General features: G+C 51.8%; 1 protein-coding gene across 1 annotated transcript; it reads right to left on the bottom strand.

The window, feature by feature from the left end:
• Positions 1-5,986: 5,986 nt before the first annotated feature.
• NOCT (nocturnin) lies at positions 5,987-15,342 on the bottom strand. The gene is made up of 3 exons (XM_068154009.1): positions 15,075-15,342; positions 9,454-9,723; positions 5,987-8,493 (listed from the first exon to the last, which is right to left on the bottom strand). The coding sequence occupies exons 1-3, from the start codon at positions 15,256-15,258 to the stop codon at positions 7,658-7,660; spliced, it is 1,290 nt and encodes a 429-aa protein (XP_068010110.1). The 5' UTR covers positions 15,259-15,342; the 3' UTR covers positions 5,987-7,657.
• Positions 15,343-16,429: the final 1,087 nt, after the last annotated feature.

Here is a 16,429-nt window from a genome sequence, read left to right as displayed (position 1 = left end):
TTGGTCTGCATTTTATTTCTTTCTTTCTTCCCATCACATCCCCACCCCCACCCCCCTTTCAACCTATTAACCTCTTCTGCTTGTCTGAAATCTTCCAGGCATTCAGCTTCAGATGAGCTGGTATAGTGTGGAAGTTTGGAAGCCCTCACCACTCTGGTACTCTGCGTGGCTGTCCAGTTCTCCCACGCAACACACTGGAATAGTTTTCATTGAAGTGTCTGACAAGTTTGCAGTAGCTGGTGAGGTAACTTTCCTGGCAGGAGCCTACTTTCTGCTTTTTGAGGACAGTGAGCATACACAGTGTTCTTGCACTGTGGTTTTGACATTGTGGAATAGCTTGTGTAGCTTAAGAAGAGTTACTGGTTCTAACCTGATCCATTGCACTGCTCTCCCCATTGCACTGCTCTCCCCATTGCACTGCTCTCCCCATTGCACTGCTCTCCCCATTGCACTGCTCTCCCCATTGCACTGCTCTCCCCATTGCACTGCTCTCCCCATTGCACTGCTCTCCCCATTGCACTGCTCTCCCCATTGCACTGCTCTCCCCATTGCACTGCTCTCCCCATTGCACTGCTCTCCCCATTGCACTGCTCTCCCCATTGCACTGCTCTCCCCATTGCACTGCTCTCCCCATTGCACTGCTCTCCCCATTGCACTGCTCTCCCCATTGCACTGCTCTCCCCATTGCACTGCTCTCCCCATTGCACTGCTCTCCCCATTGCACTGCTCTCCCCATTGCACTGCTCTCCCCATTGCACTGCTCTCCCCATTGCACTGCTCTCCCCATTGCACTGCTCTCCCCATTGCACTGCTCTCCCCATTGCACTGCTCTCCCCATTCCTATTCCACCCTTCTGCTGACAAGTGGTAACTTCAAGTTTGCTCCCATGTTTTAATGCAGAAAAGACAGGATTTGATTAAATGCCTCTGAGAATCAATAGCTTCTAGAGCTTTGTGAACTACCTCACTCTTCCTCCAGCTACACCTTAATTTTTTTAAGGTCTGCATTGCAAAGGGAAGGTAGAAATGAGCAGCCTTGGCTGCTCCAGTGTATAAACTAATCACTGAACATGTGAAAGAGACAGGTAAGAAGTTCAGTAAGTAGCTAGAAACTGTGGGGAAAAAAAGTACTGAATTATACTGCTGGTCCTTCTGATGCTATTGCCACTGACATTTGCAACTGTCACTGTTTTGGCTTCAGCACACATACATGACTTTAGGTAGGTGGTGTTTTTTTCTGAATGAAGTAAGCATCTAAATAGGTTTCCCATTTATAATTGCCCTGATACATTACGGGGTAAAGCTTGGGTGAGGACACACAGTACACAACCTGCTCCACAGTTCCAATCCATGTGCAAGAGTTTGGCTTAAAATAGAAGCAGAGTAGCTTACCCTGCTTTCATGGAGCCCATGCTGGCACTACAACAGGTTAGTAACTTGTAGGACACTGAATTGTGAGTAGCCAAGTGCCCAGTGGGACCCCCAGTTCCTAGTAAGAGGCCCTGGAAGATCTTCAGAGCAGGAACTCAAGTAATCTTGAAACAGTTCCTCAATGATCATCTGAGCACTTCATGCCTGGAGGAGCAATATTAGCAGAAATCTGGAATTGGGGTCTTCAGTAACTACAAAGGGGACCTGAATTAAATCTTTACATTGGAGTCTGCTTTCCCTCTTAAGTTTTAATACTGAGAAATGAGCTGCCTCTAGAGTCTTAGCAGTAAGCCCCCTTCTTTCCACTGGTAAGAAAGGTGGGAATAGCTCCCTGCAGCCAGGCCAGCATGTGGGAAACTTTGGAATTCTTCTGGAAGAGATCCTTTTTCATGCTCTTAAGCAGAGAAGCAGAGCTTAAGGAAGAGTGAATGAACAATGGGAAGCAGGCACAAAAGCGTGTTGTGGAAGACAGCAGTCCCTCCCACCAGCACATAACCCAAAGAAGCAAAAGTTCTTACAGGTGAGCTGTGTCTGACTTGGGGTAGAGGACAAAGACTCCTTTGCTGGAGGAGATGTAGGAGAAGGAAGAGGATTTATGTTGCCAAGCAAGAGGTGGGACAGAAAGGCAAGCAGGGGGGAGCTGTGCAGTGGGTTGTTTCAGAGGCACTAATTAATGCTCTGGGTAAACAGCATGGAGGGAGGCAGGTAGATCAACCAAGCTAGAAGAGAGAAAAGTCGCAGCATTTTGTCTGTGAGAAGTCCTTTGCATTTTATCTGTGAGAAGTCCTTTTCTAGATGGCTGTTACCTGATAGTATGTGAGAGGTGCTGTGTCTCAGAGCATGAAATGTCTGTCTCTGGAGTTTTTAGCCTAAGACCTTTCCAACACCTAATTTAGATACACTGGAAGTCAAACGGGGACAAGCTGTCTTCGTGGAAACAGATAGGATCCCCAGCTGATGACCTGCTCCTCTTAAGTTAGAGCCAAGACTTCACCATGTAATGGCCAAAATGAAAGGAATGAAGGGTGCCTATCTCTGCTGCTGGTGAGGTAGGCACAGCAGTGCTCTGAGGTGCTGCAGAGCTGCTGATGGTCCTTTGGCTCTCTCCCCTGGCCACCTGGTGAGCGGCACACATACTGCTGGCTGCCAGAGGATGTTTAGCAGAAGGGCGTCAAGTGCTTTGAGAATCTCTGTATGAGGGGACACTAAGTGACATGGGAAGAGTACTTGACCTGGCTTCAGACAATGAAGACCCTTCTCATTAACCTTTCCATGCATGGCTTTGTTAATTTAGCTGCTAGCTAGAAGTAGAAACAGGCTTTGTGTCATGGTGAGACAGTGATTTCAGCATGTCTGCTTAAGCATAGCTCGGAAAGCAGGACTAGCTTTTGCCTCTGAAGCTGGTGGCTGACATGGAGGAGTCCAGGCTTAACTCCTCCTTGGCAAGTAGTAACTTTTCTAGATATGTCTGTGGAATCAAACTCCAGTGTGAAGTGAGCATGCTTTATCCAGAAGGTGTTGAGACAGGTACAGCCCTGGTACCACTGATTTTACAGATACAGACACATCCTTGTTCTTCAAGTAACTGCTACAGTAAGGGGTGTGCAATCCACAGCAAAAATAATCTGTGAGTTGCAACTTGGAATAAAGTTCTGAGTATCAAAACTTCTGAGTTATGGCAAGAAAGGTTGAAAGGGCACTCCCATCCTGGATGGGAGCTCTGCCTACACTCTCTTGGACAAAGTCCATCTTGCTTAGTAGAGGGGTTCTGTGCCTTGACATAGCTCAAGTGACCCAGGTAAAGCACGCTGCAGGGAAGCCTGAGCTCTTGGGATACTCTGCTAATTGATTCCCTCAACTTTAGGACTTTGGAGAGTTACATCTGAGCTGATAAAGGATCAGTGAGCCAGGGGCAGTGACGAGTTGGTGAGAAAGCGAAGAGGCGCAGAAGCCTCAGCTTTTACTTGCTGTGACGGCTGCAGCAGGGATCTCACTTATGTGTGAAGATTGTCACAGCCACAGCAAGCTAATTTCAGTTTTTGCCTTGTGGAGGCAGTTCAGATAGCAGGTACAAAGCTTATTAAGTGAAGAACATGCAAATGACACTATCTACTTCTGATCTAATTGTTCTCTGAGAGTGTTTTAACGAGCTTGCAACAGCTTCTGCCTTTCAGTAAGTAAGTGGGTCATTGCTTCCTTCAGCTAGCTCGGGGGCTGAGGGAAAACTCTCCTGCAGCTTGTGTTCAAGGAATCTGTTGAGTCTTTTTTTAGCCTTGCTGTGCTTGGGAGGCAGGCAGCCACAAGAAGAGCTTTGAAGACATTCTTACTGTAAAAGCCACAGTGCTGCATAGGGGGGGAGAAAAAACCTAAATCTTTCTGTTTCTTCCTGTGAAAAGTATTTGATGTGCTGATATTTATAGCAGGCTAAAGCATTGCAGTGCTGAAGGCTGGCCTCCTGCTGAATAAAACAAAGTAAGAGCAGCATTTCACTGGAGTTCTCTAGTTTGTCTGCATAATACATACTTAGAGCAAGCACTGGACTAAAAAGGTGAAGCTACCAGCTGATTTCCTGCATCTTGTCTACCTGTACTAAAATACAGCAGAAAAGAGTTCACTCTTGTGCTACAGCAGGGATGTGTGGTTTTCTGAGGATGGCAATATTAAAGCTGCCATGTGATGGGGAGAAGTCCCCAGCCCTCTCACAGCTCTCCCACCCTCCCCTGGCCTTCAGAATTACCCTTTAAGGACACAAAGCAGTGAGCATCCACTGTCACATGGCCAGGGTGAATGAAAGAAGAATCTCAGCCCTTTGTGCTTCAGAAGAGCTCTGCAGTAATGGCAAAATCATCCACATCTTGCCATTTCCCTGCAGGTTGCTTTCTTCAGTGGGGGAGTTAGCATTGACAGCAAGGGTCTGAGTAAAATGGGTGTAAGCATTGCCCAGACACCCAAGTGTCATCACCCTGTGCAAATGCCCGTGGGAGTTCTGTAGCTGCAATAGTTTTGCCCCTGCTGGTAAACAAAGCCTGCCATAATGGGTGTGATGGCTCTGTGCCCTGGCAGTCACTGAGGCAGGACCATGCTGATGGATGCCCTTGGCTGCCCTTAGGAAAAGGGAGTTACTTATGCTAAAGTAAAATGGAAAGGAAGGGCTTGCTTTGGTGGTTTGCTTTGGTTGGTTGGTTGGTTGGGTTGGGTTTTGGGGGTGTGTGTGTGTTTTTCCAAACACACATCTGAGTACAGCATCATCTTCACTCTCAGGTCACAGCTTTCTGCCATTAAGTGTAGCCTCTCCAGAAACTGCCAAGAGGAGCTGAGTGGAAACCCCAGCTTCTGGTGTGACTTAGGGTGGTAGGCGAGGAAGGATTTAACTTGTTAAAGGTACCATCTTACAGTTCAACCTTGTGGTGTTGCTTTTAGAAGTGTTTTACCTACAGCTACCTCTACTAATCAGCAATTCTGTTATTTCTCCTTGCAAAGACCATCAGAGGGAACAGCCTAAGAAATGGAAGACAACCCTGAAGGAGCAGCACTGCATCTCATCTCCTCAGAGGAACTGAGGGCAGCCAGCACCATGAAAAGGAAGATGTCTCAGTCTAGCTGGTATGCAGTGCTTATGGCAGGGATGCTCAAAGGTCTGCCTTTCTCTGGGATGTCACCACTGCCTCGATTCTGGCTCAGAATCTTCCTCCAGGGGAGTCATCCCTTCTGGCTTCCAGGGCCCCAAGAAAGATTTGCCCTTAAAGAGGCCCTGGCTGGCAGTAGCTGATGCACGTGGGCCTGGTAAAGAACACTCACTAAGAAAGCTGAGCTCCTTGGTCCTAAAATGCTTTCTCTGGGGAATTGCAAATCTACCCTTGTTGGAGTAATCCTGCATTTCCATCTGGTTAGAGGGGCCTGAGCAGCTCTGCTTGGAAGCAAGATCACTGACATCATCCTACAAGGGTCAGAAACACATGCAGAGAGCATGTAAGGGAAGGGCAACACAGCCCTGCATTCATGCACCTGAAAGGGAGTGTTTGTGTGGGAATCTGGGACTTCCAGTTGCAGGTCCTGTATTTCACTCACCAGCAACACAAGTACATACCTGTGGCATTTCTTGCTCTTCAAGTGACCTTTCAAGAGGAAGTGACACACAGCTGCCTGCTGTGAGGTGCCTGCTCTGCTGAGTGTGCTTAGCAGCCCTCAAGTGCGTCACTTGCACCCTGCACTGCAGTACTGGATGGGTTTGTAGCTCCACACAACTGTTGGAAAGAGTCATAGTTACAGTAAGAGAGTCTAGGCATTCTCTTCAGCTAGGGGAGAGAGAGCAGTGCTAAAGGTTAACTCCCTTCCCTACAGATTTGCTGTGGCATTTGGGAATGTCAAGTCTGAGAAAGCACTTGTGGGGAAAGCAAAGCAGGTGTGCCAACTTGTAAGATCAGAACTGCAGGGCTCAGGGACAGAAGTGTGGAGGATGAGAAGCATCACCACTGTCTTGAAGCTCAAACAGTCCCTACTTGAGAGAGATTCTCCTGCTTAGGGAAAGGAAAGAGATGACAGCAGAGACATGACAGTTTTTTTCCCAAAGACTTTTATTAACACCTGGAACATTTAAGAGTTACTCTGGGCCCTACTATACATGGAAGTACTGCTTTACTTGCTCTGCCTCATCTTTCCCAGCTAGCTAAATGCCATCCCAACTCCTCTCTTTCTACCTCAGTTTCCAGCAGAGTGCCATGTTTACAGTCCATGTGTGCAATACCTGCGCTGTTCCAGTGAGCACCACTCCATGCACTACAGCTCCTACACTAACACAGCTCTGATGGAGCCTGAAGTGCTTAGCCAGAGCTCCCCTGGGCCAGGGAAAGAGGCTCTTGAGTGCATTTTGTATGATTTCAAGTCAGATGCAGGATCATCAGCTTCTCTCAATAAATAAATCTTATCTCCTTACAGGTTCCAGTGTAGTTTTAGGTTCTGAAGATAAATAAAAGGAAGCATTTCAACATGAGGATTGTCCCTGTACTGAAACAGCAAGAGTGACAAGACTACAAATTTAAACCATTTAGAAAAATAATACTTGAAGCAGAGAAGGAAATGCTCTCTGGATAGGTGTGTCCTCTGGAGGGAAGCAGAGAAGAGGCAAAGGTAACTGTCACTGTGTGTATACCTACAGGCCACAGGTGTGTCATGGAGACATGCACATTTACCTGGAGAAGTGAGGAGGGTACTGTTATGATGTAGTTTGTCTCTGCTTCCTCACCTGGTCTTACTGGAGGGGGCCTTCCTCACACTGTGCTATTACCTATTCACTTTTAGTGAAATCCTCTTAGCAAGTCACATAAAAAGGAGAAGACAACACTAATGTGAACTTAGATTTGTTCATGTCTGAACTGCATCATTGCAACAGAAAAAAAATAGACTGAAGAGGATCTCACTGAGTAGTGAGGCCTCATTCCCTTTGGTACTTGCATAAGCTTAGCATGAAATAAAATCAGCATGCTGATAGGGCAAGTTGTTTTACAAACACAAGTGTTTGGATTGACGTAGTAAGGCCTCCACATTCATTAGAGGATTAAATCCTTAAACACAGGGGTTAGTGAAAGGATAAAGCTCATTTTCCTTCCATTTTTCAAGCCCTGACATGGCAAAACCACCACCAGAAGAACAATGAATGGAATAGACCAGGTTGGAAGAGACCTTCAAGATCATCATGTCCAACCTATCATCCAACACCACCTAATCAGCTAAACCATGGCACCAAGCACCCTATCAAGTCTCCTCCTAAACACCTCCAATGATGGTGACTCCACCACCTCCCCAGGCAGCACATTCCAATGGCCAATCACTCTCTCTGTGAAGAACTTCTTCCTAACATCCAGCCTGAACCTCCCCTGGTGTAGCTTGAGACTGTGTCCTCTTGTTCTGGTGCTGGTTGCCTGGGAGAAGAGACCAGCCCCTGCCTGTCTACAACCTCCCTTCAGGTAGTTGTAGAGAGCAATAAGGTCTCCCCTGAGCCTCCTCCTCTCCAGGCTAAGCAACCCCATGACTCCTTTCTTCCTCTCTTGGGAGGCTCCAGATTAACAAGTGCTGAAGGACAAGGGTAGCTCCAAATGAGTGCCCAAGACAATGTCTAACCAAAGGTATTTCCTCATCCTCCAGGAGCTTCCAGCTTCAAAAGTTCTCTCTAAAATACAACAGTGGTGAGTTAAGACACGGCAATCAATACCAGGCGGCGTTCCAACACCTTACAGCAGTCTGTCGGGGTCTTGGTTAAAACTAAAGTCACACACCAGAGACAGGTGATCGGAAGGGTAATGGAAGGAAGGGAGCCTGTTGGGCCCAATTTGCTCTTCAGTCAGCAAGCCCAGGGCTGAGTTCACGTTCAAGGCGTGCTGGGAATACCAGATGTAATCCAGCGTGTGCCGGCACTCTCCCGAGGGCCGGATCTTCCAGGTGGTGTAGGGGGGCTCCGACTGCCCGTCGGGGCTCAGCAGCTTGTACGCACTGTTGAGGTTGAGGCTGGAGTTGGAAAACTCTCTGTAGACCTCCTCGGTCGGCTCCGCGTTGAAGTCTCCGCAGACGATCAGAGGGATCTTGGCGCCTTGGGTGATGCTCTTCAGGTTCTGGAGGAGGTCGCAGCCCTGGGCGGAGCGGAACCTCTCCCAGCCCGTGCGGGCTTTCAGGTGAGTGACGGCGATGCAGAACAGCCTCCCAGTTTCGTTGCACTTCAGCGTCTGGGCGATGGCCACCTGGTTGGTCTTCAGCTTCATGGCGGTCAGGCGGATGTTGGCGCTGTGGACGAGCTGGAAGCGCTCTTTGACGAAGAACAAGGCGCAGCCGTCGGGGCCGTTGTTCTGCTCCACGTCGAGGCAGGGGGACCAGGGCTTCGGGAAGAAGGTGCACTGGTAGCCCAGTCGGCTCAGGAGTGGCTCGAAGGTGTCGAAGTAGTGGTCGACTTCTTGCAGGCACAAGATGTCAGGCTTGTACGCCAGGATTTCCTCCAGGATGAGGCATTTCCTCTCTTCCCATTTCAGCGCTTCCATGGGGCACTGAACAAAGTTGTCTTTGCCTTCTCCCAGAGCTGAAATCAGCAGGAAGGGGGAGAAAAAAAAGATAAGGAAGTTATGGAGGGCTAGAACAGGGTCTTGCTCCAGGTTTTGCAGAGGTCACAAAGGCTCTGCTCTCGGGAGCCACCTGCCACCTTGCAGCAGCTGCTGGCAGCACCCCCAGGAGAGCAGGCAGTCACAGTGCCAGAGGTTGTGATGGGATGCAGTGTGAGTTTAGATCAGTTTACATGCCGGAGTAGCTGCTCACTCCAAGGCTGCCAGGCTTGCCAATAGGTGTGAGAACCTCTTCTCTAAACACCAAAGCCTCTCCAAACCCAGTTCCATTACAAATACAAGTTAGATTAAAGATGACTTCCCCCTCTTCCCAAAAGTCACTACATGGTGCCAAGCACTTCCACGTGCAGCTGCCACACCTTAAGCCTAAGGAAAAGTGCAGTGGATGAGGAGTGACTTTGATGCAGAATGTTAAGGCAGTCCCTGCATGGGGATTCCCCACCCTGAAAGACTTTAAGGTGAGGCTATTGTGCAATTTACAGCCGTGATATTAGAGGTCTCAGGGGGAGAGAAATCAGTTCAAATGATTTTGAAAGATTAAGAATTCCTGTAAGAGATCTGAATCCCTGAACAGTGCACTGACAAACTCATGGTAGGGAAGCTTTACAAAAGGATGAGTTGTTCCTGGAGGTTAACATCTGTCCAGAAGTTGTCACAGCTTTTTCAGTGTATCATGTTCAGTCAGCACAGGCATTCAGGGCTACCCTGGGTATCACACTTGCAAGGGGAGACCTTCTTTCCCACAGAACAGAAGTGCTGAGAACCTCCCCCTCAGTCAGTTCTGTCTCATGTCATTCACCTCTCCCTTTGCTCTGCCAATCCCTGGCATGTCTCACTACTTAGGCACACCTGCATTTCAAGGTCTCCATTGCTGGGTTTGATCTCAAGGTCACACCTTGAGCTTTAGAGGCAGCTCCTACCTTGGGCAAGGATGTTCCACTGCATGACCCGAATGGGGCGGTGGTTGCTGGCAGCGTTCTTCCTCAGGTTCACAAAGCTCCTCTGGAAGCGGGGGGGCCGTTTCTGCAGCACCATCTGGCATTCCTCCAGCAAATCCTTGGGGTCTATAGGGTCCAGCCGTGCCGAGTCCGGCTGCTCCAGGCAGTCCTGGTGCTGGGACACGGCGCCGCTGCTCAGCGTCTTGGCGAGCGCGCTGTAGAGCCGGCTGGTGCTGTTTCCCATGGAACACACTGGGAAGGAAACACAGGGTGTTAGACATGTCCACCATGACTCTTCTCACCACTAAGATGCCTTACAGAGAACTTTGTTACAGTGCCAGCAACTTGTGGTTTGTACTGCAGCCTACTCCTGAGACAGAGAAGGATGCAGAGAGGGTTAGTTCTGTCCACAGTCTCAGAGTTTTGTTGTCAGGGGCTGCAGGCTCTGCAGCATGCAGATGGTCTGGTTTAAGATGCTGGGCAGGTGTACTCTTAGGAAAGAAGTCTTTCATCCAGCATAGCAGGGCTCAGATGCACTTCTGCATGTGTTGTAGGAAACAGAGCATACCTTTTCCCTCTTCATGGAGGAGAGAGTCCAGCTGGTGGACAAATACTTTCTGCCCCTTATTTCATGGGCAGCATTTGTCACTGATGGGGATGGCACTCTGCATGGCCCAGTACCCTAAGCCTATCTGGGATGCCCCATGGCTTCTTGCCTGCAGAGCAGCAAGCAAGGGGACTCATTCCCTCATGTTAGTATTTCATGGGAATCTTGGACCACAGCTTCATTTGCCCCAAACCAGCTGAAACGTTTTTTCATGAGCAGAGTGGCCAAATGCTTCTCCTGGCTTATCTTCAGGATGTGGAGGAGAAGGTGTCTCCAGCTCCCATTCATGCCCCTACACTCATTCCCCTCACCCTTCTTTCTCCCTTCAGCCTCTCACTCCTTTGTGCTGTGCCTCAGTTTGGCACCTTCCAGCACACCCTGTGGTCCTGCAGTTCCAGGACCCAGTGACCTCCTCCTCCTTTGGCCATCTTAAGCACATCTTGCAAAGCAGCAGCTGTCCCCCACCTCTCCCTGTTAATACCTGCTAGCAGCTAGCCCCCAAGGTGGAAGGGCTTTATAGCCTCGTGCTGCAAAATATCTCCTCCTTCTACTTCACCAGAGCACAGCCAGTAAATGCAATGCCCCATGGCTTGCTTACTGCAAACACACAGGAGACCATTAGTGTTAAGGGATGGGCTTCAGGGAGCTGTGGAAGTTTGCACAGGGCTCATGACATTGAGAGGTTTGCTCTCACCCAGCAGGTAGGGGCAGTTGAAAGGAGGCTGTGCTTGCATTTTTCCACACTCAGAGCTGTGCCTGGACACTTGGTTTTCCCTCAAACACCAGCAGGAAGAGCACTGCTCACACCACAGCGACCTGCTCAAGAGGCAATGCTGGCAGAGTTTTGTTGCTGCTTTGCTTACTGACTCTGAACATGTTTTGCAAAGGTGATCTTGGGCAAAAGAACTTGGTGTTGCATTGCTGTCGGCCCGCAGCAGTTTGGGAGTTTATTTGTACCTCTGAGTTACTTAAACCCAGGAGAGACTTGAGCATCTCAAGCTCACATCTTGTGGCAGATCTGGGGTGCTACCCACCACACTTGCAGCTGCAGCCTTTGTTAGCCTGAATTACAGCATTACCAAGTGTAAGGGCTAGTGACAGACCTGGCTAGAGGGGAAGGCAGGAAGATGGAAGTTCTAACAGTTCAGTAAACATACTTAGGAGTAAAAGAGAAGAGAAAGGACCCTGCAGCAGCAGCCTCATGTTCTTTAGGAGAATAAGTACTTGTAAAGACACTGAAAAATACTTCTATCAACATGTTTTGTACGTGTAAGCCAGTGGAACAGTGCCTCTGAAGAGCTATAAGTCATAAACTAGGGATTTACATTGGAAGCAAGTTGCCTCTCCCCACCTCCATCTCCATCTTTGTAGTTCAGGTTTGAAGTACCAGGAGTTCCTCGAACTGAGATGTGATCTTGGGCTCAAAATGTTTTTACTCGGGGAACTGTGTTTAGAGGGTAAAGTTTCTGCAGAGTGTCTCAGTTTACAACTCTTGTCAAGAAGCCAAGTACAGCTGAAGTAGATGAAATGCCATTTCACAGTGAGGGAAGCAGGCTCAGATATGAAATCCCTAAGCAGGAACAGAAGTATGCTCTGTACTGGTTACGGCAGGGTCCTGCTTGCACAGTACCAGAGCTGCCAGGCAGCCATGCAGAAACCCAGAGAAATCAATAGAGCTTTCAGTGAAGTCTCCACAGGGAGCTCCTCACCTATTTTGGGGGTAGGTACAGCCCCTAGCTAAGTGCTGCAGCTGAGAGGAAGTACATGATGTTTTCTGCTCCCTCAGGGATGCTGTCAGCAGCTGAGTACAGCCACGAGCCCTGTGCCCTGCCCACCCCTGCCCTTCCCCTCTGGCACAACATTAGCCAGGTGGTGGTAAGCCAGTGGAGATGCAGTGCCTTCTGCACAGCCCCTGCCACACTGGATGAACATGGCTTGTTCAGGGCTTTCCAAAGGAGTAACAGGGAGCTGTTCTGCTCCAAGCAGCCACAGGCAAGAGTGTCCGCTGCTTGACCTGAATTAGAGGGAAGATGTTGAAATGGACAAGATTGGTGTAATGTGTCTGAGGCCAGAAGTCTACCCTCAAGCTCTGAGCAGCTTACAGCTGTTACAGCAGGATGAAGACTAAGTTCAGTCATGCCCCTGCCAAGCTGCAAACAAAGCCAGAGTATTGTCTAAATCTCATCCTCCAGCTCTTTGAATCAAGCAGAGCCTAACTTGCACAGGGTGTGCTACAGCCCAGCTGCAGCACTGATCTGACAGCTTTGAAAGTCAGTATCATCTCAGGAAGCAAAAAACTTCTGCCTTCTTCTGAGAGCCCAGGAAAGGTTCAGTGGAAAGAAGACCTGGGCTGCAAACTAAACACTTTCAGGTGACTTGGGAGTCCTTGGCTGAAGGGGTACTCCTGCAAGAGGACTCTGGCTCAAGATGACTGATGGACTGCAGAAGCTCTTTGTCCCCAAAGTGCTGAGAAGATCACAGCATGGACTGAACTGTTCTGCAGAAGAGGGGCCAGACCAGCAACCTGACTGTTAAAGCCCTAAACACAAACCCCCTTTGCTGTTTTTGCAATGCTTAACGTGCCAATAGCAGTGAGACAAGGAGAAGGTCACCTTTCTGACATCTGTAGAGTCCAAGATAAGGGACCTGTAACTTTCTGGGACAATGCCTGCTGCTGGCACTGTGACACCATGGTGCTGGTATGTGCAAAGGAAGAAGTGGACTCCTGAGCTTGCACTTTAGTAGTGGGTGGTGAGCATGGAAGCCTTTCTCTTGGTGAAGGGTTGCAATAGGGAACACCAGCTCAGCAATTACCATTCAAGGTGCTTCAAATAAAAGAAGCCTTCCTCTCAGCAAGGGTGGTGCCTCAGCACTGTGAGGGCAGGGGCAGAAACTAAACTGTTCATTAAACTTTGAACTGGGTGCAAAACTCAAGGTTTCTGGTATCACCTAGCAAGAGCACAGAACAGATGACCATCCAGGATCTCAGGCAATGAGCAGGCACAGACTTTATTTCAAAGATGAGGGTTGCGGTGTGCAGACAGACCAGGAGGCTGCAGAGGGTAATCAGAGCCAGGGCCCATATCTTTTGGATAAGGTGGACAGCATTCTGGTTTCTTTTCACTTCCCAGCATCGCTTTTGGCTGCAGAGCCTCCACCTCGTGCACTGCAGGGATTTCACTGCCAGGTGGACAGCTCTGCCACACCTGCAACCTAGTGTGTAGTTACACCAGCCTCCACTGCTGAGGAGGCCAGCAGTAGCCTCAGATGCCCTCCCTGCAACCCCAAATGCAGAGGAAACTTGGCCAACACCATCCCCATGTGACAAATCCTAGGCCACAGGGTATCATAATACAGAGACAGCCTTCTTTGGGCCAGCTGTGGATTGCAGCCCTAGGCTGCCCACACTCGAAAGTTCAAGCCCTGATTTTGGCACCTGGGCCAGTCATACACAGGGGAGTCAGGTCCCTTGTAGGGGGATTCAGAGAGTTTGTCACAGCAAGGGCAGTGCTGCCTACTCAACAGGCAACACCAGAAAGAGAACCTCAGATCCTGCTCTGAGTAACACAGAATAATCAGGAATTGGCACAAGCTCTGGAAATCCTTTTTCTCGTGAGTGCTTCTAATCATGAGCTCAGCTCTGCCAGCTTGCAGGCACATATGCTCCTCTCCCCTGTAGCCCCATGAAGCTTTACTCCTGCCATTTGGCATCCTGGCCTGGCTTCAACAGGAGGAATGGAAGCACCTGCTCCAGCCTGGCTTGTAGACCTCTTTTGTAACAGCACCAACCCCAGCTAACAACAGCAGGGAAAGGTGGATCTCCTGCAAGCCAGGTAACACAGCCTCAGGGATTGCGGGCAGGGTGTCAGACATCACCTCTCCCACCAGCAGCAGCCGGGGGCAAAGGTGGGTGCTGCCCCAGCTTTCACCAGAAGCTTCCCTGGGTGTGCACTTTTGGCTACAGTAAGAAGCAAGCTGCTTGCCAATAGATGCAGCCAAAAGCTGAAGCTAACTGCAGAGGCCCACAGGGGAGGTCACTACTCCACCAAGCCATACTGTGGCTCAACAGGCAGGGGGGAGGCAGCATGGTGCATGCTGAGGTGCTGTCCTCACGTGGACTCCACGTGCAGCCAAGGACATGTGGGCTCCCGAGTGCTTTCCAAGTCTCCATTTGGGAGCGTGGAACGGGATGTAATCATTGATCGGTGCAGGCAAGTAGGAACCTGATAGCTTTGCACCGCCACTGCTGCTTGCTGAGGGCAGCCTGGGCTTTTCCCCACAGTCTCCATCAGAGGGAAACCCACTGAGAGACAAGTACATCCTGGCACCAAGTGCCAAATGGGAGAGAGGAGATCAATGAACCGTTCTGACACTGGGATAAAGATCTTGACCCATCTGGACAACAGAAGAGTTAATCCACAGAAGAGCCAGGTTAGGCAAGCATGTCTGGAGAGCATCTAGCCCAACCAACCTACTACAGAGCAGGCTGCAGAGTTTGTGCCCACTGCCCCTTTATACCCTCTTAGTCTTCTCCAGGCTACGCAGCCCCAGCTCCCTCAGCCTCTCCTCATCAGAGAGATAATCCAGTCCCCTCAGCACCTCTGCAGCCCTGACCCCGCAAGCACTTGGGTCCGTTCCGAGCAGCCACCCTGCGCTTGTGCGCAAGATGCGCCCAGCTGCCGCTGCCAGCCTCCCGGAGCAGCGGCGGGCTGACGGCAGCGCCTGTTCCCCACTGCCGGCTGCCCCCGACTCACGCTCCGCGCACAGGAGCCACGGCCCACGCCCCAGCAAGAAGCGGAAGAGCCGGCTCCGCTGTTAGGGAGCCGCATGGCCACACACGGGGCCCCGGGGCAGCCGGGCATCCGAACCCTCATCTTCCCGTTCCGGCTGCGACAGCCCAGCCTCAGCGGCCTGGTGAACCGTGACGGGCCGCCGCTCCAGGAGCCTCTCGGCTCCAACCCGGCCTGCAGCGGCCCCGCACCTCCCTGGTACCCACCTGTGCGGGGCGGTGCCCCCAGGGCGGGCGGGCCTCCCGGCGCTGCTGCCCGCAGGGCGGCGGGGCCGAGCGGCGGTGGGGAGCAGCGGGGCCGGGGCGGCAGGAGGGAGGCCGAAGCAGCGGCGGGGGCGCAGCAGAGTGCGGGCAGCGCCGAGCAGAGGCAGCGCACGGGGCTCTGGTACATGCTCCCGGCGGGGCGGGCGGTACAAAGCAGGACAGGACGGGACGAGTCGAGCCGCGGCTCCTGCGCCCGCCCCGTGGCGGCGCTTATAGAGGCGGTGGCACCCCGCGCGCTCCCAACATCCGGCACCTACCACCCGCGCCCCGGGCGGGGGACACACGGCGGCCGACACGCGGAGACCGCCGCTGTCCATACACAGTCTGCTCGCGGGGACCGGCGGGGTGGCGTTTCCCGTCTCCTCTCCGTGCTTCCCGCTGCCGCGTGGGGAGTTGCTGCGCTGGGGGTGGGGGCCGCACACTCGACCACCTTCCCCTCCCCCGGAGTGGTCTCGCCTGGCGGAGGCTCTCCGCGGGTGACGTCAGCAAAAGGATCGCTGTATGCCTACGAGCGTCACGGTGCGGGGGTTGCGTCCCCGTCACCTCATTGCCTTTCTCCTTCCTCCCGGGGCAGCTCCTCGTGGGGGGAGCGGGCAGCCGCGCGGGGCTAGGCTCTCGGGGATCTCGCCCACTGCCGCCTAAGGCGAGAGCGTGGCGCTGCCGTGCCCGCAGCGCGCCGTGTTCCCGGAGCAGCGGGAGGGAGAGCAGAGTGTGCACCCCCATGACTGCCCCACGCATGGAAGCCTGCAAGGCTCCCGCTGAAGGGGCGGGGGGGGGGGGGAATGGTGGAGCGGCATTGAGTAACGGGAGTCTTGCTCCCGGAGGGGAGGTGTGTCCCGAGGTGGGTGCCCGCTCCCCCTGCGCTTCTGGGCTCGCGTGGGGCAGCTGCGCTCTTTCAGCTGAAACCCAGGCAGCAGCTGAGCAGAGCGGGCCGGGCGTGCGCTCTCCGTGTGTCACTTTCTCCTGAAACGTTGCATATTTGATTTGCTCGACAAAGCAGAGGTCGTTCGTGGGAGCCGAGATCTGCGAGAGGTGCTGCTGCGGGAGCCTGGCGAGCAGTTCCACTCAGCTCTGCTTAAAACCTGCCCTGCCCAGCCGTTCCCTTCCCACGAGGGTCAAATAAGGCACGACAGCCACTCCCTGGTTTTGGGGTTTCCACACCGCTGCCAGGGTGGCTTTTCCCCCACTCGCTGGCTGCCTGGCTCCGGGTGGTTACAGCCAGCCTCTGGAAGAGTGAGGCAAGAGAGGAGCCTGTTCTGCTCGGGAGAAGCACTGCCTGAGCTCCACCGCTAAGCACA

Source organism: Melanerpes formicivorus, unplaced genomic scaffold, assembly GCF_026170545.1.
Source record: "Melanerpes formicivorus ecotype bairdi unplaced genomic scaffold, bMelFor1.0.p_v2 SCAF_27, whole genome shotgun sequence".
NCBI classification, from domain to species: domain Eukaryota; kingdom Metazoa; phylum Chordata; class Aves; order Piciformes; family Picidae; genus Melanerpes; species Melanerpes formicivorus.
Note: the sequence above shows the minus strand (reverse complement) of the source record. Positions and strands in the feature narration are given on the sequence as shown.